This window comes from Staurois parvus, unplaced genomic scaffold (assembly GCF_062004578.1).
Source record: "Staurois parvus isolate SC_StPar_1 unplaced genomic scaffold, SC_StPar_1.0 ptg000282l, whole genome shotgun sequence".
NCBI classification, from domain to species: Eukaryota; Metazoa; Chordata; class Amphibia; order Anura; family Ranidae; genus Staurois; species Staurois parvus.
In genome coordinates, this window is record NW_028318078.1 from 8,648,913 (window position 1) to 8,673,001 (window position 24,089).

At 40.3% G+C, this 24,089-nt stretch overlaps 1 protein-coding gene across 2 annotated transcripts in view; it reads left to right on the forward strand.

The window, feature by feature from the left end:
* The window catches only part of NEK4 (NIMA related kinase 4), a 90,168-nt gene that overhangs the window by 27,544 nt on the left and 38,535 nt on the right, over window positions 1–24,089 (forward strand). For both annotated transcript variants that reach the window (XM_089681905.1, XM_089681906.1), the window contains exons 4-6: window positions 507–614; window positions 17,328–17,482; window positions 23,445–23,556. In XM_089681905.1, the coding sequence (XP_089538031.1) occupies window positions 507–614; window positions 17,328–17,482; window positions 23,445–23,556 (375 nt within the window). The remainder of the gene's footprint in view (window positions 1–506; window positions 615–17,327; window positions 17,483–23,444; window positions 23,557–24,089) is intronic.

A 24,089-nucleotide genomic window follows, 5' to 3' on the forward strand; every position in this document is an offset into this window, starting at 1 on the left:
TGACTTCAAAGGGACCTATACTCATATGTCCACTTAAAGTCCACAGCGCTGAGCAAACCCTTTGGCGCTATATAAATACTGTATAATAATAATAAAGCTATAATTACAATATTGCTGAGATGCATGAAAAAAAGCGTAATGAAGGGGCCAAAAAAATGCTGCTTGTTTTTAAGAAAATGCTGCTCAATGCCTCTCTAGGGCTGGCTATGTCAATAGCACTAGAACAAACATGGAGCAGATTTTTTTTCAGGGAAAAAATAAAGATGTGTGCCTTAATAGCACTTACAGTAGGTTTATCCATCCCAACAAGACTGTTTACAATTTTAAGTTGACAACTAAGTGTAGATCCATTTAAATTGTCAAGCAGTTAGATTGATAGCTTTTATGGGCTGGATGTGGCATTCGTTTCCTGGTATTGTAGTTAATCTTTGAGAAACCACATATAATTGTGTACCAATATAACCCTACAGTATTGGTGAAATCTGTGTATCTTTGTAATTCTGCAGTCTGATGTCTGGGCCCTGGGATGCTGTGTGTATGAGATAGCGACTCTCAAGCATGCATTCAATGCTAAAGATATGAACTCTTTGGTGTATCGAATCATCGAAGGGAAGGTAATTGCTAAATAATTTTAATTAGTTCCCAAACATTTAAAACAGGACTATTCTATCTATTGACTGTTTTTTTTTGGAAATTGTATTACTAAAAGATACTGTATAAGCCAAAAATATATATATATATATTTTTCTATTCCTCAGACATTTTACCACATTTTGAGACATCTGCCCAGTGATGGTGTTATATGTATTTTAATTTATATAGAACTAATGGAATGTATTAAAAGGTGTTTGCAATAGGGAAGTGGGATGTCCTTAGGAGCTACTGTGATAGATCCATCAGGAATGGCTAAAATTGTGAGAAGAAATGTAAATTATCATTTAATAAATTATGTAAACCATTAGTCAATTTTAGGGTCAAAAGCTACTGAAAGGTATACAATAGTGGCCAAGCATTATGAAGCTATCTGAATAGTGTTGTTTTTGTTGGTATTTTCTGTATTACTGGATATAAGCAGTCATGCCATCAAAAATACTCATGTTGTAGACACAGTAGGCTATTGGCCAAAAATAATTGTTTGATTTGCCCTTTACATGACTATATATTTCCAAGATTGTCTTCTGAAACTATGCCAGTTGCCTATATGGCAGATGCTGGATGTCATCATGCAAGGCCACACTTCTCTTGTGGTTTAAGGTTAGGTGGAAGGGATATAACCTCTGTTGTGATTTTACAGCTCCCTGTGCCCTTTTAGAGAGTATTTCTCCTCCACTTTCTGTCTCAGTGGCAGGGGGTCCAAGGAGCAGGAAGTGATGGTAAATCTGTACAGTTGGATGCAGGAACAGCAGCAAAAACTTTTTTGTGGAGCAGGATTATAAACATTTGTCGTGGTTTTTTTTGTTTTTTTTTATTGCTATTCTTGTCTTGCTGTCATAGTGAGCCTGTCCCCCTCATTTTGTGTATTGGTGTCACAAGGACAATAAATGAGGAGAAATATCCCTAATGAAGTCACAGATAAAAGAAAAATTCAAAAGAAATTAACAATGACCTTTTTCGGTGTATTTGGTTTTATCTGTGTCACTAAAAATTTACAAGCGTTTTAAAAGTCCTCACAGAAAGTCCAAACCATTTTTCCTAAAAATCCAATTTTGTATTACCCAGACCTAAAACATTTTAAGGGCTGCTAATGACACTCAGTGGGCACAAATGGCACTGAAATATCTACACCAGTTGTTCTCCCATGGTTCAATTAACCCTTTTGCTTCCAGATCCATTTTTTTTCTTTTAAACTGAGTTTTATTAAACATATACAACAAATACAATACAGCATGTGTCGCAGGTTATAGACCAAGGTAAGCATACCACAAAAGTGCCTATTATGTTTCGTAGGAGGATTATAATTACAAACAATATGAACTTAAAAAAATCTCCCACAATGGTTGAGAAACAACACTGTATATAGCAACACATATTAAATAAAGGATAATGAGCCTAATAAGAAAAGAAAGAGGGAAAGAAAACAGGAACCTAACCTACAACTACAACCGTTGGTCCAAAAGGCATATCTCCCAAGTTCAAATACAAGTAGGATAACAGAAAAGTACAGAAGTAACCTTCCAGTATGGAAGAAATACAAGTCACTGCCCGTTAAGTAACATAAGCATGAGAAAAAGTAAGTCCTCTGCATACCGAACCACACCATTGTCCAAGTGGTTCTTAGGAAAAGGAGTATTAATCACATATCTGACTCCATACAAGTTTCAAATAACTATCTTTGAACCCCATATTTGGTCACATTTTTGAGGGCATCCCCTTGCTTCATAGGTCAACTTGTAAAGTGGTAATACCTGATCAATCAAATTTTTCCATATATTAATAGAAATGACTTCAGATTGAACCCATTTTAACACCACCGTTTCTCTGGCATAAAATAAAATAAAACAAAGAAATTGTTTCTGATAGGAGCTGAGGTCTATATCTTCTAGCACCCCTAATATACACCATTTGGGATGGTAGCAATAAACTGAGTAACCAGTGACCAAAAAGGGACAAATCTTTTCACAGCTCCAAAGCATATGAAAAAGATCTCCCCTAGAATTATGACATTTATTACATTAAGGGTTATCTTTCTTGTGCATCTGAAAGAGCCTTAAGGGTGTATAATAAATTCTGTGAAAAATACGTAATTGAATCAATCTATCGCTTGCGGAAATAGTAGTGGTGAAGTAATTAAGAAGGAGTTCATCCCAGTTTTCATCTGAAAGGTCCGAGGATGTCTTGTGTCCAGGGAGATTGGAGGACATGTAGACGAGTAGGAGTACTCTTTAGTAAAATACTATAATAAGAAGAGATAAGCTTAGAGTGTTCAGAGTTTAACAGTGCGTTTTCCAATACTGAGTTATTAAATTGTACATCCCTGAGTCCTAACTGAGATGTGGCTGCATGTCTTAATTGAAGGTACTTAAAAAACCATGTACCTGGCACCTGAAATTCCAATTGTAAATGAGCGAATTACTTACAGTTGTGACCAAAATTATTCAACCCCCACTGAAATTGAGTGTTTTGGCCAGTTTGACATTGCTTTTGATCATTCAGTCATCTTGCTTACATTTACATTAAAGAGGCACTTGTAGGTCAGACAAATATAACATAACAGTTATAATGAAATAACCACAAATGTCTTTTCTGTGCTCACAGCATTATCAGTTTTATTCAACCCCCAAGTGACATTCAATCTTAGTACTTAGTACAGCATCCTTTTACAGTTATAACAGCTTTTAAACGTGAAGCATAGCTTGACACAAGTGTCTTGCAGCGATCTACGGGTATCTTCGCCCATTCTTCATGGGCAAAGGCCTCCAGTTCAGTCACATTCTTAGGCTTGCGCACTGCAACTGCTTTCTTTAAGTCCCACCAGAGGTTCTCAATCGGATTTAAGTCTGGTGACTGCGATGGCCACTCCAAAATGTTCCAGCCTTTCCTCTGCAACCATGCTCTAGTGGACTTGGAGGTATGCTTGGGATCATTGTCCTGTTGAAAGGTCCAACGTCTCCCAAGCCTCAGGTGTGTGACGGACTGCATCACGTTTCCATCCAATATCTCCTGGTACTGAAGAGAATTCATGGTACCTTGCACACGCTGAAGCTTCCCTGTACCTGCAGAAGCAAAACAGCCCCAAAGCATGATTGACCCTCCACCATGCTTCACAGTAGGCAAGGTGTTCTTTTCATCATAGGCCTTGTTCTTCCTCCTCCAAACATAGCGTTGATCCATGGGCCCAAACAGTTCTAATTTTGTTTCATCAGTCCACAGAACACTATCCCACAACTTTTGTGGTTTGTCCACATGGCTTTTGGCATACTGCAGTCGACTCTTCTTATTCTTTGGAGACAGCAAGGGGGTACGCCTGGGAGTTCTGGCACGGAGGCCTTCATTACGCAGTGTGCGTCTTATTGTCTGGGCTGAAACTTCTGTACCCACATCTGACAAATCTTTTCTCAGTTCCTCAGCAGTCACACGGGGACTTCTCTCCACTCTACGCTTCAGGTAGCGCACAGCAGTCGAAGTCAGCATCTTCTTTCTGCCACGACCAGGTAGCGTTTCAACAGTGCCCTTTGCCTTGAATTTGCGAATGATGCTTCCTAAGGTGTCTCTTGGTATGTTTAACATCTTTGCAATCTTCTTATAGCCATTGCCCTTCCTGTGAAGAGAAATCACCTCTTCTCTTGTCTTCCTGGACCATTCTCTTGCCTTCACCATGTTTGTAACCACACCAGTAAATGTCTAGAAGGAGCTGAGTATCACAGTCATTTTAAAGCTGCCTAATTGGTGCTTATTATGCTTGATTGCTGCTCGGTGACATCCACAGGTGTTTTCAATACCTGATGGAAAGCACCTGTATGAACCTCTGTTCTTCAGAGTGGTAGTCTTTAAGGGGTTGAATAATTGTGGCAATGAAGAAACCACATAAGAACCATTTACTACTGTATTACATAAACAATTGATGTCATTTTAGTTGCATTTGGGTAGTTACAACGTCCTTGTAGGATTTGATTCTGAATACAATTCCAAATGTACACTATAGTCCCTAAACCCCTTTACAGCATTGGGGGTTGAATAATTTTGGTCACAACTGTAAATGAAGCATCAACGTACAGTTGATGTATATATTTCAAACACTTCTGCACCCACAAGTGTGTATCTGGTAAGTGAGAAATTGAGGGAAGGTAGGGTTGAACCAAATTGGTTGATTGGATGAAAGAATGGGAAGCATCAGGTAGCATGTCAGCACATTGACAATATACTTTTAAGCGATACCTTCAGCAAATCCATTCCATCCCCTACTGGGGTAGTTCTTCTATAGATTAAGTTTGTCAGCGTTTCATAGGAAGACACGAGAACTGCCTCTGTAGCTGCATTATTTAACCACTTGCCCTCCAGAGGATTTACCCCCCCCCCCCCTTCCTGACCAGGCCAATTTTTGCGTTACGGCACTGCGTTACTTTAACTGACAATTGCACGGTCATGCAGCGTTTCACCCAAACTAAATTTACGTCCTGTTTTTCCCACGAATAGAGCTTTATTTAGGTGGTATTTGTTCACCTGTGCGTTTTTAATTTTTTGCTCTATAAAAAAAAAATTCAGACAATTTTGAGAATAAAAACTATATTTTTTACTTTTTGCTATTAAACATGTCCAGTAAAAAAATTTAAAAAATCTAATTTCGTCATAAATTTAGGCCAAAATATATTCTGCTACATGTCTTTGTGCACAGCCGTGCAAAGCAGTGTGCAGGAGCTGACAGAGAGAACTGTTTTGTTTACTAATAGTTCTTCCCCCCATCGGACATCCTCGGCAATCACCGGGCGCTGGTGACTAATCACCAGGCGGGACCCCGGTGATGGGTGCGGGTAGGGCGTGCGCCCCCTACCTTCAAATGTAATATAACGTATACAGTATATATGTGATTTTGCTCACAGCTGGCGCCCTGTAGCAGTATTTCTGCTATGGGGCTGAGCTGAAGCAGTTAATTGCGGAAAAAGCCACCAATGTATAAAAACCAGTTGAGAGGCCAAATAATATAAGCGTAGGTTCAGTAATGCCAAATCGCCTTGTGAGATTGTTAGCTGAAGCGCAGTTAAAGAAATTCTTGGGTACCAAAGGAAGGAGAAAATAAGAGAATCTATTTCTGTAAAAACCTTTTTAGGGATATATACCGGACTAATGTATAAAATTTTAGGTAGAAATATCATTTTGAAAAGATTTATATTCCCTAATAAAGTTAGAGGTAGTGTTTTCCAGTTAGCAGTGTCAGTTTTAAGTAAAGCAATACAGGGAAGCAGATTATTTTTTAATATACGGGGTTAGGGGTAATTGTACCATGATCCCCAAATACAGATGAAACTCAAAAAATTAGAATATCGTGCAAAAGTTCATTTACTGTATTTCAGTAATGCAACTTAAAAGGTGAAACTAATATATGAGGTAGACTTATTACATGCAAAGCAAGATAGTTCAAGCTGTGATTTGTCATAATTGTGATGGTTATTGCTTACAGCTCATGAAAACCCCAAATCCACAATCTCAGAAAATTAGAATATTGTGAAAAAGTGCAATATTCTAGGCTCAAAATGTCCCACTCTAATCAGCTAATTAAGCCATAACACCTGCAAAGGGTTTCTGAGCCTTTAAATGGTCTCTCAGTCTGGTTCAGTCGTAATCACAATCATGAGAAAGACTGCTGACCTGACAGTTGTGCAGAAAACCATCATTGACACCCTCCATAAGGAGGGAAAGCCTCAAAAGGTAATTGCAAAAGAAGTTGGATGTTCCCAAAGTACTGTATCAAAACACATTAATAGAAAGTTATGTGGAAGGGAAAAGTGTGGAAGAAAAAGGTGCACAAGCGTTCAACATTTAAAAGTGTTGGGGACTTTCACAAGGAGTGGACTGAGGCTGGAGTCAGTGCATCAACAGCCACCACACACGGACGAATCCTGGACATGGGCTTCAAATGTCGTATTCCTCTTGTCAAGCCACTCCTAAACAACAAACAATGTCAGAAGCGTCTTACCTGGGCTAAAGAAAAACACCTGGTCTGTTGCTCAGTGGTCCAAAGTCCTCTTTTCTGATGAGAGCAACTTTTGCATCTCATTTAGAAACCAAGGACCCAGAGTATGGAGGAAGAATGGAGAGGCACACACTGCAAGATGCTTGAAGTCCAGTGTGAAGTTTCCACAGTCTGTGTTGATTTGGGGAGCCATGTCATCTGCTGGTGTTGGTCCACTGTGCTTCATTAAGTCCAGGGTCAACGCAGATGTCTACCAGGAGATTTTGGAGCACTTCATGCTTTCTTCCGCAGACAAGCTTTATGGGGATGCTGACTTCATTTTCCAGCAGGACTTGGCACCTGCCCACACTGCCAAAAGCACCAAAACCTGGTTCAATGACCGTGGGATTACTGTGCTTGATTGGCCAGCAAACTCGCCTGAACTGAACCCAATAGAGAATCTATGGGGCATCGCCAATAGAAAATGAGAGACATGAGACCGGACAATGCAGAAGTCCATTCCTCTGTGTAATCAGTGGCTGTCTGTAAGGGAGTTGAGTAGAGGGAGTTACTAAGCCTCTCCCATTGAACTCTGATGTCTTCCATAGGAGTCAATGTTATTTTGGACTCCTTTAAAATGGCCGCCGCACAGACGAACTGCGCATGCGCGAACGGACGATGATGACATCACGATAACCCAGTGCGCATGCGCCGCCCATATTATATAAAAAATGTCACTGAGAGCAGCCAGCTTCCTTTGAAAACGTGCTATCGCACGAAACATGTCAGGAAGTTGCTCTCAGTGACCTCACCACGTGGATGCTTCATCTGGCCAGGTGACAATTGGCAATAGAAAGTGTAAGTGCTACTATTGTATATTTTATTCACAATTCAAATAAAGCAGTGTTGCACTATGGAACTTTTTGTGCTTGGGCTTTTTTCTTTGAGCCCACCTTTTTAAGAGCCCTGAGGATGACATGCTAACCAGTGGCACCTTCTGGGAGATTCCAGCTACACTACACATTCTTGTGATTTTGAACTGCGGATCTCTGATGACATCTTGACCGCCGGCTCCCCCTGGTGGATTAGGATCGCATCACTTGGTTATACTGGCCGCAATACCAATATTCCTGGATGTGTTTATCAACGGATTCGAACACTAGAAGTCCAACCTCAGATGATCTAATTCCATCTACTATATGCGCAATACTAAGCGCTATCTGGTTAGTGCATTCTACAGCTATACTTACCACCGAAGTCACCATACGATAATCTAATATATTGTCACGATTCATCACCTATTTGTAATATTGTGGAATACCTGTTTCTTCTTTCAAACAGAGACGCTATACAGATATTCATTAAGGATACCAATTGATCTATTTAAGCGCGGCATGGTGTATGATATGTGTGTTATAGAAGGTTTTTGAGGTGATTACCTTTCATGCCAGCTGTTCCTGTCACATAGATCTAGCGCTCGTTCTTACACTGATATTTAAATGCAGAAGAGCTGAAGGCCGCTATTGAAGCATCCTGGTCTTCCATAACACCTCAGCAGTGCCACAGGCTGATAGCTTCCATGCCACGCCGCATTTAGGCAGTAATTGCTGCAAAAGGGGCCCAAACCAAGTACTGAGTACATATGCATGCTTATACTTTTCAGAGGTCCGATATTGTTCTATGTACAATCCTTGTTTTATTGATTGCATGTAATATTCTAATTTTCTGAGATTGTGGATTTGGGGTTTTCATGAGCTGTAAGCCATAATCATCACAATTATGACAAATCACGGCTTGAACTATCTTGCTTTGCATGTAATGAGTCTATCTCATATATTAGTTTCACCTTTTAAGTTGCATTACTGAAATAAATGAACTTTTGCACGATATTCTAATTTTTCCAGTTTCACCTGTATATAAAAGAGGTAGTAACTTGTAAGGGGAAATCCAATGGTAGATTGGGCACCATTTCAGAATCCACTGCAAACACATTGGATTTGGACCAGTTAACCCGGAAGCCAGAGAAAGTGCCAAAATCTTGCACAAGCTTCAGCACCTCATTGATCATTGTTTGTGGATCAGAAAGATAAAGTAACATATCACCCGCATAAAGGAAAACATGTTCTTCTAAAGAGCCAACACACAAACCTCGTACCTCCATAGAGTTTCTAATAAGTTGTGGTGCCATGGGTTCTATTGCCAGAGAAAATAATAATGGAGACAATGGGCAACCTTGTCTAGTACCTCGGTGTATAGCAGATGATTTAGAAATTTGACCATTAATACGGACCCAAGTGAGAAAGGTGTCTCCAAAACCACATTTCTCCAGCACATAGAACCAATAAGGTCATTCAATAGCATCAAAGGCTTTATGTGTGTCCAGAGCCATTATCACTCTAGGTACTTCACTTCTACTATTCAGGGCCTGGAGATTAGTAAATAACAGACGGATATTAATATGTGTGGATCGGCCAGGGATAAAGCCTGTTTGATCTGAGCTGATTAGGGAGGTAATCACTGAGTTTAGTCGTATTGCTAATATTTTGGAAAGAAGTTTCAGATCTGTGTTTATTAGTGATATTGGTCTGTATGAGTCACAATATAAAGGATCCTTGTTAGGCTTGGGGAGGAGAACTATCCGGGCTTCTCGGAGAGAAAGGGGAAGTGTCTGAGCCTCAAATATGGCTTTGTAAAGGGCTTTCTAGTGGGAACCTGTCTGGCCCCCGGGGTTTTATGTTTAGCAAAGGTTTTAATAGCCATCTCAATCTCTTCCACACTAATTGGTGCATCAAGGGTTAATCTTCGCATCAAAGAAAATTTCCAAAAGGGAATGGAATCTACATATTCATAAAGCTCAGGCGGGGTATAATGTGCTTGAGATGTACAGAGGTCCGAGTAAAACGTGACAGAGGTTCATAATTTGAACAGAGGACAGTAGTGCTGTCATAATTACAAGAGATAGTAGCCTGGACAGGTATTGGCTTGGCCAGAAAGACCAGAAGACAACCATTCCTATTTCCCCGATTCAAATATCCTTTGTGCTTGACAGTCTCTTTTCAGTTTTATTAACTAAAGCTAATTCATATGCTCTGTGGGCAGCCTGCCATAACTGGCGGTTTATAGGATTAGGATCTAATGTATAGGATACCTCAACCTCTTATAGTTTACCTGCCAAGTCTACTATGCATTCACTATTTGCTTTCTTGAGGGTTGCAACACCTGCCATATAGGCACCTCTCATCACTGCTTTGAAAGCATCCCAACAAACTGGGTCAGAAACCCTTTGGGTGTTTTCTGTCCAATAATGGGAGATGGCATCAGCGCAAGTATAGAGTACCGTAGGTTCCGTGAGCCAATTGGGGCACATGTGCCAAACCTCATTCATCAGGGATTTGGAGCACAAGTTCTAAAGACGAGTGATTAGAGATTGCCTTGGGTAAATAATTCACCGCAGTGACTTTTATGAAGCACGGTAGGAGCCAGAGAAAACATATCCAATCTAGACACGGATTTGTGAGATTCGAATAGCAAGAATATTCTCTACGCCCAGGGTATTTCCACCTCCATACATCCACCAGACTACGTTTCCGCCCAGTCTTTCAGGTAGGAAGAATAACGTGTAGAGCCATGTAATCTATCCATAGTAGGATCCATAACAATATTAAAGTTTCCCCCCCCCCCAATGATAAGAGACCCTTGAATCATAGGCAGAATTACCACCATACAGGTATATAACCATTGTGTGTCAAAGGGTGGAGGGAGATAAATATTCTCAATTGTATATAAAACTTCTATAAAGTGGAGAACCACCACTATGAAGCAGCCACGTGGGTCGGTTTTGACTTCCACTATATGTATCTGGGGGGATTTAGTAATTAAAATAGATACCCCTCTGGAGTATGTAGAATAGGTAGCATGGAAAGCATGGGCGATTTGAGATCGTTTCAGTGCCTTAACTCTCGAGCCAACCAAATGAGTTTCTTGTAAAAGAAGGACATGAGCTTTAGTGTGTTTAAAATAGTCCATCACCAAGGACCTCTGAAAAGGTAAAAGAACACTGCATGTAAAAGTGAACCAGTTGGACCAGTAGGCTAAAAAAAAAAAAAAACAAACATAAAAAAAACGGTAACCGAATAGCAACAACTCCCCCCTCCCCCCGGCTTGTGCCTCAAACTACAACAAGCTTTATCCCTATAACCACAAACCATTAGGGGACATGGCTAGATAGGTACCATAAATAAAGAGAATATTGCTCTTTTTAAACTGATAGTGGCTAAAGAGCAAAGCCAAAAATAGAAACAAAGAAATAATAATAATCGAAATAAGTCTCGTCATGGAAGAGCAAAAAAGAAAGCACTTTTAGCGGATTTATTACTAAATTCTCAACTATATGGCTCTCTTTCTCATAACACAATAATTTTAAGATAACAATGAATAACGCCAGGTGTAACCGTGTCTCAGCACAGCCAGGATTCAGCTTCCAGGGCTAAGGCATCCATCATGTACAGCAGTGTGAACATTCCCAATAATACAGGGCTATCATCTTGTGCAAAATACACCTATAATGGTTAGCAATCAGCAAAGATAACAGGAGGTAAATAGGTGTTTATCGGATACTAAGGATCCAAAAAACCTTTTTCAGCCTAAACCGTCCAACCATTAGGATGCCTCAGAGGGTGACATAAAGAACTGCACTTTTCCCTCATTGATGACCCTCAATTTAGCTGAATACAGCATACTGTAACTGAGTTGCTTATCTCTGGGATAGAAAAGAATATTCTAATCCCTATTTTTCTGCCATTATATCTGCAAGAAATAAACTCATACAACTGTGGTATTTTCATCCTGCCCAACCAGCAGGTTGAACGAAAAAAAAAATGGTTAATGTATGGCCATCCTAAGACCCATCAGAGGGAGCACATATGCTAACAGTAAATTCCAACTTGGAAACAAAGCATCTTGCTTGAAGGCTTGTGGAAACTGGGGAAATAGCAGAGGTAGCTGCTCAAGGATCTTTTGCATAGTGCCAGAGTTGAGCCCACTCATTCCGGGTTCACAAAGTTTCTACTCAGTGTATCTGCCACCTGATTCTTCAAACCTGGAAGGTAGCAGGCTGACAATCCACTGCCCATTTGAAATTTTCTGCAGCGAAACATAGTAGAGAGAGGCTTCTATAGTTCAAACCCATTTGATGACTTCTGTGGCAGCGTCATTCATATCTTCTGTACTTGAGTCATCAAAGATGAAGGCAATGTGCCCCCACCTCCATCCCATTTGTCAGGATGTAAGGGCTTACTCATCACCAGGTTCTTGACCATCGTCCACCAACAAAGATCCTGACGGACCCACAACAGAAGAAATATTTGTGGAGACAAACTTTTTGTCACACTGGGGTAGAAAACAAACTTGTAACCTATTGAGATGTCAAGGTCCGTATAAAAGAACATCTGTGTAGCAGTGACCATAACATGATTTTGTTTATTGTTAGCTGTAAACATCAAGCACATATGGGAAAAATAAAAACACTCAACTTTGAGAGCTAATTTTTCAAGGCTGAGAGTTGCTGTCCACGACTTAGACTGGGAGGAAATATTGGCATCAATGAACACAACACAGAAATGGGAGTCCTGCAAAAAGTCTGAATGTGAACACACTGCAAAATATATATAATGGGCAACAAGTTTAAAAGGCTAAACATCCAACCTATGTGGTCTACGAGCAAAGTTAAAAAAGCTATAAATAATAAGAAAAGAGATTTTATTAAATATAAAAATGAAGGAACGCTATCATCGTTTAAACGTTTAAAAATGAACGACGGATTGCAAAAGATAGCAGGACAATTCCTCAAAAATTCTTCAAATATATTAATAGTAAAAAGGTCCGGTCCGAGCATGTAGGCCCTTTACAAAATAATCTAGAGTGGGTGACTGGGGACAAAGAAAAGGCAAATTTATTCAATACCTTTTTCAGCTCTCTGTATACAAAGGAGCATGGGGGAGCTCTTGTCCATAATGGGCATGGTATTGACACAGCTCCAGATGATCCACATTGGCTCATAATTGATATGATCCAGAAATATTTAGACAGAATAAAAGTGAATAAAGCACCTAGCCCGGATGGCATACACCCACGGGTCCTTAGCACCTCCTGCCTGCCATATAAGGAAATGATGGGTGCAAGGCAGTTCTCTAGTTCTGGGAGGACATCATATAACATCCTCCCACCCTAATCGGGTGTGCACAGGGCGATGATCAGTGGTGCGCTGTGTCCCTGGGACACAGCCAATCACTGATCAGTGGAAAGAGCCGATAACTTCGGCTCTGTCATATGATCAGCTGTGTCCAATCACAGCTGGTCGCATGTAAATAAGGAAATGCCGGTTATCGGCATTTCTCTCCTCACAAGCTGTCACGCTGACAGATCGTGAGGAGAGCAGAGCCGGTAATCGGCATTCCTCAGAGGGGACATCTACACTGATCATCAGGGCACTGATGATCAGTGTATCCCCATTAGTGCCACCTGTCAGTGTCCATCAATGTCACCTGTCAGTGCACATCAATGCCACATATCAGTGCCTACCAGTGCACATCAATGCCACATGTCAGTGCTGCCTATCAGTGCCATATATGAGTACTGCCTTTCAGTGCCCATCAGTGATGTCTGTGAATGCCCACCTGTGATGCCTATCAGTGCCCATCAAAAAATAAAAAACCCAGTGGTGAATAAATACCACCAAAAGAAAGCTCTATCCGTCTCAAAAAAAAATTATAAAAATGTCATATTTGTACAGTATTGCATGACCGCGCAATTGTCATTCAAAGTGCGACAGCGCTGAAAGCTGAAAATTGGCCTGGGCAGGAAGGGGGTGAAAGTGCCCGGTAGGCAAGTGGTTAAATAATTGAGCTCTGTCATTTCAAAGCCATTGTTTCTAATTTTTAGGGACTCTTTAATGAACGGCATAGTACCACTGAATTAGCGTAAGGCCACTGTGGTGCCAATATTTGAAAATGTCAATATTTGAAAAGGTCAAAATCTTTACCAAATAATTTTAGACCTGTTTAACTTCTGTAGTTGGAAAGATACTGGAGAGTTTAATAAAAGACTACATAGATGAGTTCTTGCTGGAAAAAAATATCTTAATCAACAGACAGCATGGATTCATGAAAGGACGTGGTATACCTGGATTTTGCAAAAGCGTTTGACACAGTTCTCCACACACGGCTAAAAGTGTAGGGTACAGTCTACAGGCTTGGAAAAATCTGTATGTAAATGGATAGAAAACTGGCTATAAGATGGTATTCAGAGCGTAGTGGCTAATAATTCATACTCTGCATGGTCTAGGGTTGTTAGTGATGTACCCCAAGGTTCAGTGTTGGGACTCTTACTTTTTAATACATTTGTATATATATTTATAAACAATATAGCGTCTTTGCAGATGACACCAAGCTTTGCAGTGGAATAACGTCCTTACAAGATGTCTCTAACTTACAAGCCAACCTCAATGCGCTGTGTAATTGGGCAACTATGTGGCAAATGAGGTTTAATATTGATAAATGTAAGGTTATGCAATTGGGGGCTAAGAATATGCATGCATCATACATACTAGGTGCGGTACAACTGGGGGAATCAATGGTTGAGAGAGATCTGGGAGTTCTGGTAGATCACAAGCTTAATAATGGCATGCAATGCCAAGCTGCGGTTTCTAAAGCAAACAAAATCCTCTCTTGTATTAAAAGAGGTATAGACTCTAGAAAGAGATATCATTTTACCCCTGTGCAATTCAATAGTAATACCTCATCCGGAATATGCAGTTCAATTTTGGGCACCAACTCACACAAAGAACATTGGGGAACTGGAGAAAGTACAAAGCAGGGCAACCAAACTGATAAGAGGCATGGAGGAGCTCAGCTATGAGGAAAGATTAGAGGACTGAATTTATTCTCTCTTGAAAAGAGATTAAAGGGGGGATTTGATCAACATGTATAAATACATCAGTGGTTCATATAGTGAACTCGGTGTAGAGTTATTCACCCTGAGGTCATCACAGAGGACATGGGGGCACTCTTTATGTCTGGAGGAAAAGAAATGTAATCTCCAAATCTGGAAAGAATTCTTCACAGTAAGAGCTGTGAGAATATGGAATAGACTCCCTCAAGAGCCCAGCTCAGTGAATTGCTTTTAAAAAGACCTGGATTCTTTCTTGGATACACAGAATATAACTGGTTACTACCATTTATAGGTAAAGTTGATCCAGGGAATATCTGATTGCCTCTCGGGGGAATAGGAAGGAATTTTTTCCCTGCAGGAGCAAATTGGATCATGCTTTGCTGTTTTTTTTTGCCTTCCTCTGGATCAACTGTGGGTGTAGGATTATAACTTTTTTTTATGGTTGAACTGGATGGGCTTTTGTCTTTTTTCAGCCAGGCTATGAAACTATGTAAGGTGCCCATGGGACTACCTGAATGGTAGAAGACATGTTTCCTACCAGGGATAGACAGTCCCTGGCTGAAATCTTGGAATAGAGATGGCCTTCTGGGTAATGAGGACTAGATCCTTAATCTTTCCTGGCACCAGGAAACCTTTCTCTGCTAAGGTGTTGAAGGTATTCCATAGACAAGCTCTCTTTCAAATTAGCATTTACAGTCTGACATCTAAGCCATAAGGTTCTTTTGCAGGCACAGAATAACCCATCAGGTGAGAGGTCAGAGGAATCATGTCCACCTCTGCCTCTGTGACTAAGTCCAAAACCAGAGATACCTCACCCATTGCTGCCAGAATTGTTGCCATTTCCTTGTTTGCTTACAAAACATCCCTAACATTGTACAACCAAACCCAAATAGCTCCAGCAACTGATGTCAAGGCAACCACCAGATTACAAGACAAGCCTGTCATTATGTATATTTTCTGATGATATATCTGTTTGGTAAGATCTTGCCATGCAGTGGCTTCCTTGCGGTTACAAATGTGGAAATAAGAGAGAAATCAAAAGAGAATGACTGAATCTTCTCTTCTGAAAGTTCCTATATTTTCAATACTAAGAAGAAAAAAAAGATTCCTAATAATAAGCCACCATCCCCAAAATATTAAGCAGATTAAAGAGACAAACCCCCCAACCATAGGAACTCACAGCACCACACTCTTATGGGAATCCACACCGACCCACAAGAAAAGGAGGAGGCTCCTTTCCTATGGTCTCTGTGACTTGATCTGGTGTATATTTTGAAGACCCTGGTCCATATGCCTCTTTGCTCATCTGTATAGGTGAAGTATTTTTGGAAACATCTGGATATCCACAACTATAATGTGATTCAGGTGGCCTCTGTGTTCTGATTGGGAGGGCCCCAGGTATAAGGCTTACTGGGATGGTGGCTGGGGAGTAGCAGCAAACTCTAATCTTGTTCTTAAGCTTGGCTGAAGATTCATTCTTACTTTCCTACTTTATTATACCACCTCTATGCAGAGTCTTTTCCCTGAGGAAGGAGTAGCATTACTCCGAAACGCGTTGTCTTACTATAAAACAATTTCTGTAACTAAACAAATATCTTATGATGGTGATGTAACGATATATTATGACCTTTGGAAAATAGTCGTCATTTTATGTTTTTATATGTGCAAAAATGTCATGGAAAATAAAGATTTCGTATATTTTTAAATGCTGTGTATCAATGCCTTAAAAGTCCCATTCAAACTGGGGGGTTTGTCTCTTTAAACTATATCTTTAATACTGCATTCGAAGAAGATGGCTGAAAGGCCTCTGAAGGTTTTGCTGGTATTGTGAAAAAGATTTTAATCAATATACTGTCTATGTAACTTAAATGTTCTTGACTGCTGTTGCCCTGGTAACTGGCCACTTTCTGCCCCCTAATGGAAGCTACTGATCATTCACAGACTGTACACGATGATGTCAGGGAAGGGTGGATGTTGTCACTGCCATGCATCACAGCCATACCTACCAACATTAGACCCTAAATACTGTTTTAAGGGTTATTTTGAAAAAAAGGCCTTACCTCCCATAACAAAGTCTTCCAGCACTATTATGGAGGCTGAAATTTAGTGGGTTAATCAGAAAAATGGAGGGCAATACAAATAAAGTAGGGGATCTAGACTAAGGGGAAAAATATATCTATATATTTTTTTTCATTCAAACTGATCAGTATCATGCTTGCATGAAGTGGCCAGGAAATAACGTTTACCTCTTCATTTGTTTTAGGCAGTAAGTTTGGAAAGGCACCCTCAACCTATGACTCTGCTCAGATGCCCACTGGCACCTGTCCTGCATGCAGGCTGCCTTTGTTATGGAGTCTGCATTTGATCCAGGTAAGCAACCTATAGAGGTGGATGCAGATACAGCAGCTGCACAGACACAGCAACATGTCAAAATTCAACAGCAATGTAGAAGTGACTGCTTGGCTCCGAACTCAGAGATTGTTCCTTTGGGGAAGTGCAGCTGCTCCTGCATGGCTGTCAAATTTTCACATGCGGTTGTGTTCATGCAGCCACTGTGTCTGCCTCCACTTCTATAGTCTGCCTACACATAGCTCAGGGCAGATGCCAAAAATAAGGCAGCCCGCATGCAGTATGGGTGTCAGCACCTGTCTGAACAAGGTGTTTAACTGCTACACTTTTAACAATGAAAACGTGGCATCAGTTTTGTATATTTTTTTTTTTATTTATTGAGTTTTAACATGGTTACAAAATTAATTATCCCATTTCATTCCAGCTGCCACCTATGCCTAGAGATTACAGTAGTGACCTGGGAGATCTTATTGGAACAATGCTAAGTCGACAGCCTGAAAAAAGGCCAACAATGAGGCAAATATTAAGAAAACCTTACATTAAAGAACACATTGCCTTGTTTTTACAAAATTCAAAGCTGTAAGTTATTTTGATGTGACATAAGACATATTTTTAGTAAATTTAACATATCAGCTATATGCCTATTGACTTATTCTTGATAATGCCATTAAGTTTTAAATTTTGGTGAAAATAAAAGGCTTTCTTTCGGAAGTATTCTTTAAAAAAAATGGAAAAAGGAATTTAAATATTTATTCAACAATACTTTGTAAACATCTAATGTAGCTGTAGATAAAAATTACAGTCAATATCCTGTGGTTTGTTATTATAGAGGATTCTATTTTATTATGTCATACAAATGATATTTCTAATGCAAAGCAGGGCAAATTTTTTTTGTTTGTTTTTTACAAATTAAAGTTTTAATTAGTGGGTGTATTTTATAAAGGATTCACAATTAATTTCTCCCAGTGAATTCTTTCCTGATGGCCAAGTGACATTTGACAGCATTCACCTAACATTCCACAGTCACATGCACCCTATTTTATATTACGATGAATGGACACCAGGCAAAAACAGCAATCTAATCTCACTTGTACAGCTGAAGTAAAAAATTGTTTTCTCCAATCTTCCAGGACAGCATAGTAAAGTGGATCTGTCCTGCTAAAACAGGAAAAACATGGTTCATAACTTTCAAATGCTCGAACAGACTTGTCACCCCAATTCATAGTGTTTCCTCAGGCCTAACAGGAACACTAAAAGAAGTTTGCTATGTTTTTGGTCTTTTGTGGTAGCTGCAGCCCCATATCCCAAAAGGACAGTGGACCTGTTGGCCTGAGTAGCAATGATTTCAAGGAAGAAGGCATGTTCACGTTTTGAGGGTCTACTCTCCTCTCTTCCCCTTACCCTTATTGCCTTGAGATATCTCTCTACCTGAGGAGGAGCAAACATCCTTGTAGATTTAGAGGCTTTAGTTGGGCTCCCATGTAAGTATGCCCTAAACCCTGGTAGCTTGTAGCTCTGTACAAAGTTGCAGCAGTGTACCTGTGTGTTGGGTATCACAGGGAGTGGCAGAATTGTAAGAAAAAAAAATACGCTTGCAGTGAGGTCCTCATTCCCCCAGCACCATAAAGGGTGAATGCCTATTTCTAGAGCTAATATCGCTAAAGATTCCTACAGAATTTCTTGCTGTTAGTTTGGGATGGCAGTCGAGTCCCTAGAATAGGCTCTCATTCCACGTGGAGTTAAAGTGTTTGTAAACCGTCACCTTGTAAAACAACCCATTCAGTTTAAAATATAAATGTGTTTAGATATTAAAAAATATATATATATGTTTTCAGCTGCATAAGAGCTGGGGGAGGCGAAACTTCAGTATACTGCACTTCCCAGTGAAAGGCTGTGTGGAGCTTTGTCAGGACAAGTCTGAGCATTGAAGGAGAGCAGACTGGGTCCCCAGCACTGCTAGAAAATTTACCACGGTGTGTTATCCTGCTTGGTTTGATCAGTTTTTAATAAAAAATCAGAGGTACTGGTAGGAACACCAGGGATTTCTTACTAAGGAAGCAATACAAATAGAACAGGATACCTTTCATACAAGTACTTGGCACAGCAAACACATATTGTATCAGGAATGGGAAATGTTGGGATTACATATTCTTTAAGCAGTCCATGAACTGGTAGCTATGGTTATTGAAACTCTTGCAGTGTGGCATCAACGGGATCCAACCAGGATAACTACATATGCCAGGGCATGGGGATAGAGGCCAATTTGTTTCAAATGGTGACATGTGACTTGAACCTCTTTTTGGTCCAGGTGTTCCTTAAACGTGAGGGAGCAAAAAGCAATTGCTGAGGCAGTTCATCATTTCAAACCTCATGTCAAGGGTCTCCAGATAAAACTACAGTACGTTTGGACAATTTGACAGGTCTATCTTACATCAAACACCAAAGGGATATGAGGTACCAAAGAGTTACATTAGTAGAAGAGTTTTTAATCTAGGCAGAAGTAAATCTCCTCTCAATGTCTTCTGCTGAAAGGAAAGCTAAATTTCTTAGCTAACTTCTTCAACAGGAGAGCCCTCAAACAGTCAGAATGGTCCCTGGACCCATAAACTTTTGATGTTGTTATAACCAGGTGGAGGATCTCAGAACCTGACCTATTTGTTTTGAATTACAAGAAACTGTAAAGATCCTTTTGGGGAGCTTTAACAACTGTCAGATAAGGTTGTCTCCACCAAAAAAAGTATTTTCTGCCATCTATAGGAGAGTCTGGAAGACCCATTCCCTCTGACTAAAAATACAATCCCAGATCACCCAGTTATAGCATTGGTCCTAGAATTTACAAGAAGGAGCACGAAAAATCGGTCACGTACCTGGTTGAGGCCGAACTGACGAGAGGGCTGCCCCTACACTTCTTGTCCTGCTTCCCTTGGAGATGATGACCGGGTATAGCAGGGCACAGAGGGGCACAAGTGCCTGTAGGAGATCTGGTTCTGAATATCGAGGAATCAGATGCATGACTTTCCTGACACTGTCCTGCAGTACCCTGAAAGTCCAAGTGTGGGAGTTTCAAATTTCTAACATCTAAGACTAGCAGGAGATCAGTATTGAAAATGTTCTTCAAGTCGATCACAAGAAGCTGCACTACAGCAGTAAAATACTTTTCCACCTGGGACCTTTCCACAGTTCTCAAGGGACTTCTTAACACCCTCATTTGAACTCTTAGAGAACTGTTCTGAAAAAAAATTGAACTCTTACAGTCAAGAGACTGTTAAAGCAGCAATTTCAGTGGCCTTGACTTCTGCATGTGTAAAGAAATATATGCACTTTCTCTAATTGAGCCATATTGTTTTATACTAGCAGGCAAAATATTTTTGAAACCAGACATAGCCTTGTTGCACACTTCCAAAGGACACAGGAAAATGATAATACATCCCTTTTGCAAAAATCTGACCAATGAGAAGGAAGCCTTCCAAAGTCAGTATGCTTAGAGATGCCTTTTGGCATGCCTTGAAATTATGAAACAGTCAAATCACTTCTCCTGCATTATTCTTAGGTTCAAGGAAAGGAGAGGAGAAAAAGCTAAATAGAACACGAAAAATAATTCATCTTCTCAAGCTTTTCATTCACATAGTCTAACCCTATAGTAGATGTTGCTGCTCATTCCACTGGGGCTTTGGTCTCTCATGAGAGGAAAACGCTGTTACTTCACCAGAACAGATCTGTAAAGCAGGATGAGCTGCAAAACCTTTGTCTGCCACTACAGGATCAAGCACCTATCTAGACTGTTGTCCCACCCTATTAGGGGATTTCTCACTTGTCCTCTTCTATGCTGTCCTGGAACATGATTAGCGAAAACAGAGTTGGTAGTTCAATTTTCAGGAATCTTTCAGTATCGCAGGACATTCCTTCCCATATTTTTAGTTTAAGTAAATATATATATTTTTTTTTTAACTTGGAGGCTATAGCTCTCCATGAAACTAAAACTCTGTTTATTCCCTCCCCCCCCTCCACCATACACACACACTCACTCCAGAAATAACCAGCCTAGCACACCAGTGTGCATGGGGGCTGATATCCCCATAACAGAGGAGTAGCGAGCTGAAAGACAGGAGGGAGGCATGTGCAGGAAAGTAAAAATTATTGCATTGGGTGAATGTGAAAGTAAATTCCAGTCCTTATCCACTCCAGAACAGATGTTGTCAAATGTCAGGGAATGTGATTCCCAGTGAGCGAATCTGAGGCGAATTTCCACTAATTTGACTTGAATTCACACTATGAATGATTGTTAAAAAATATTTTTTGGAAAAGGCACATGGAGTCTTTTGATAAATAAAGCCAATATATTTATTTTTTAACCAGTTAACATCTGCTCTATAGCATTTTTACTGCTACAGGGCGGACTCCCTGCACACAATCTTGTGTATATATACGTGATCCTTGCTTCCGCCATGTTCACGGGGCAGGGGCACGCGCGGCCGCTACAATTCGGTACAGCACCGATCACAGATTTAGACCAATGATGTTTGGCCTGGATCTGCTGATCAGCCATACTGAATCAAATCTCAGCCTGTGCCTCTGTTTACATTACACAGGCACAGGAATGTTTTCTGTATGAAGTTCCATAGGTTAAGCAAACCTGGCGTTTAGAGTTTACTACTGGCATATGGCTTAAACTTTATGAAGAATCAATAGGATTACTGTAAACACACACCTAGGAGGGATAAAAGACAAACAGTTATTTACTGTAAAGCATATTACCTGATCAAATATTATTTATTTATTTAGCAGTGTCATAAATTATGCTTAGCCAGAATCCACACAGCCTTTCAATTAACCCAGTCTGCTATTAAACCCATCATCATGATATCTCTTAAGCCAAAAGTCAGGTAACAGCCATTGTAAATATATCCAGTAGAAGAAGGCTTAAATGGTTGTAAATACTTCAGCAAAACAGCAGCCAACCCTGTCTGAGATTTTTTTTTTTTTTTAACTACTAGCCCAATTTATTCATTATCCATAACTACTAATACGATAAAATTACATCCAAGATGAATGTCTACCTGAATGTATAAGGAACACCAAACACTGCTGCATAAGACACATTCCAACTGCGAAAGAAAAGCTGCTGTACGTAAAACCCATATTATGTCTGACGTCAATCAAATCATGTTTTCATGCTTTGCAGCATTATGCCGGTTGCCAGATCATAACACCACAAATCCTTGAAACATTGACACAGTTAGAAAGCTGTATTTGAGGGAGGGTCTGCTAAAATATACTGAGCACCTAAGCCTTTTGATCGAATGAGGTTGGCTCAGCAACACCCTCTTAAGGGTCCACAAAAAAACTGCTTAAGTTGTCAGCAGACAGCTCTTAATCTTCCATCTAAACCATGCCAGAGTGCCGAGAGTCCTTTCTGAATTTCGCTGACTCAGAATCGTACTTTGGCCCCTTTCACATGGGCCTTGTCCAGCCCAATGAACAGGGGATCTGTGCTTCTTTAATCCCATTTATTTTGCTGTTGCTTACGGTCTATTTTGTAATATACCGTAGTTTTGTTACTATTATCTTGCACTTTTTATTCTTTCCTTTCATTAAAGCCCAACTCTTGCAAAAATAAAAACCCTCCCTTGTAGTTGAGCAGTGTGTAAATACTTGTTACTTTCTAGGGGTACAGAAAAAGCATGCCCAACCCCCCCTACCCTCCCCCCCAGCAGATGGTTATCCAGCATGTTCTCATGGCACACTGTTCCTCTGCATCCACACATCCAATGCAGACCTATGGACCCCGCATTGGTCTTCATGGCATCGAAGGTCCTTTGACCAATGGAGCTTTTGGGGAGAAGAGGCTGTCGGAACAGGTGTAGCAGCACAGGACCTACTTGAGTGCAGAATCATATAACTAAAACTGCCTTTCTTAATTCACTAGACCTAAACTAGTATTTAACTTTTTGTATTGTGGATGCAGCTCCACTGCACTGGAGCATTGTTTACTTTTCGCTTTAGTTCAGCTTTAAAACTTATTTAAAAATGATTTAGCTGATTCTCTAAATGCTCTAAACAATTTAAAGAATTATTGCCTATTTGAAGAAGGTTACCATATTTCATACCTTCATGTACTAAAACTACATCATATGTATTTAATCTAAGTATATAGAGGTTTGCTTGGGCTTTAGCTTTAAAGCTATACTTCAGGATAAATAAATAGTGTCTAAATGTCATGTGTATTCTTACTTGGTGAGCTTTGTGTATTTCTTCGAGATCGGTGCAATAGTCCAGTGTAAAACTATGTATCTGTGCAGGAGCTTCCTGTAATAGACTGTCCACTGCTGCTCTCTCTTCTTGTGCAAGGTGACTGGTCTTGTATCCGCCCCTCCTGTAGTTTTCTACAAGCAGCCTGATGTGGCTGGAGCTGCTGGGTCTCTCCCACAGCTTAGCTTTCTGCACCGGCTGTGTACAGCTTAGTGATGATGTCACAGCTTAGTCCAAACTAACTAGAGATCAGCTTTAACAGCATTTTAATAACTTTTTTTTTTTCTTTTAGAAAACAGGGCAGGCGGAAAAAAAAGGTGGTGGACTCAAACAATGTTTCCAAAAATGCTGAACAGGAATTAAAACCCCGGACAATTCCAGATCATGCAATTGAACATAAAGTGGTAATTTTTTTTTTAATATGAAATCTCTAAATTTAAAGTGGTTGTAAATGCTCAAGGTTTTTTATCTTCATGCATTCTATGCATGAAGGTAAAAACCTTCTGTGTGTAGCAGTGCCCCCTCAGTACTTACCTGAGCCCCATCAAGATACAGTACAGTGATGTGCACGACTGCCTCGGCTATCCTAGGTCTCTGCCTCCTCATTGGCTCAGAAAACAAGCGGAGGCCATTGGCTCCTCCTGCTGTCAATCACAGCCAGTCAACTAATTAGAGGGGGTGGGGCCAAGCAGCGCCTCTGTGTGTGAATGGACACACGGAGCAGCAGGTGCCCCCACAGCAAACTGCTTACTGTAGGGGCACCCAACAGAAAGGAGGAGCCAGGAGAGCCTGCAGGGGACCCAATAAGAGGAGGATCCCGGCTGCTGTCTGCAAAACCACTACACTGAGCAGGTAAGTATAGACATGTTTTTTATTTTACAAAAAAAAAAAAAATTAACCTATAGTATCACTTTAACATTCGAAAATATAGGGGAAA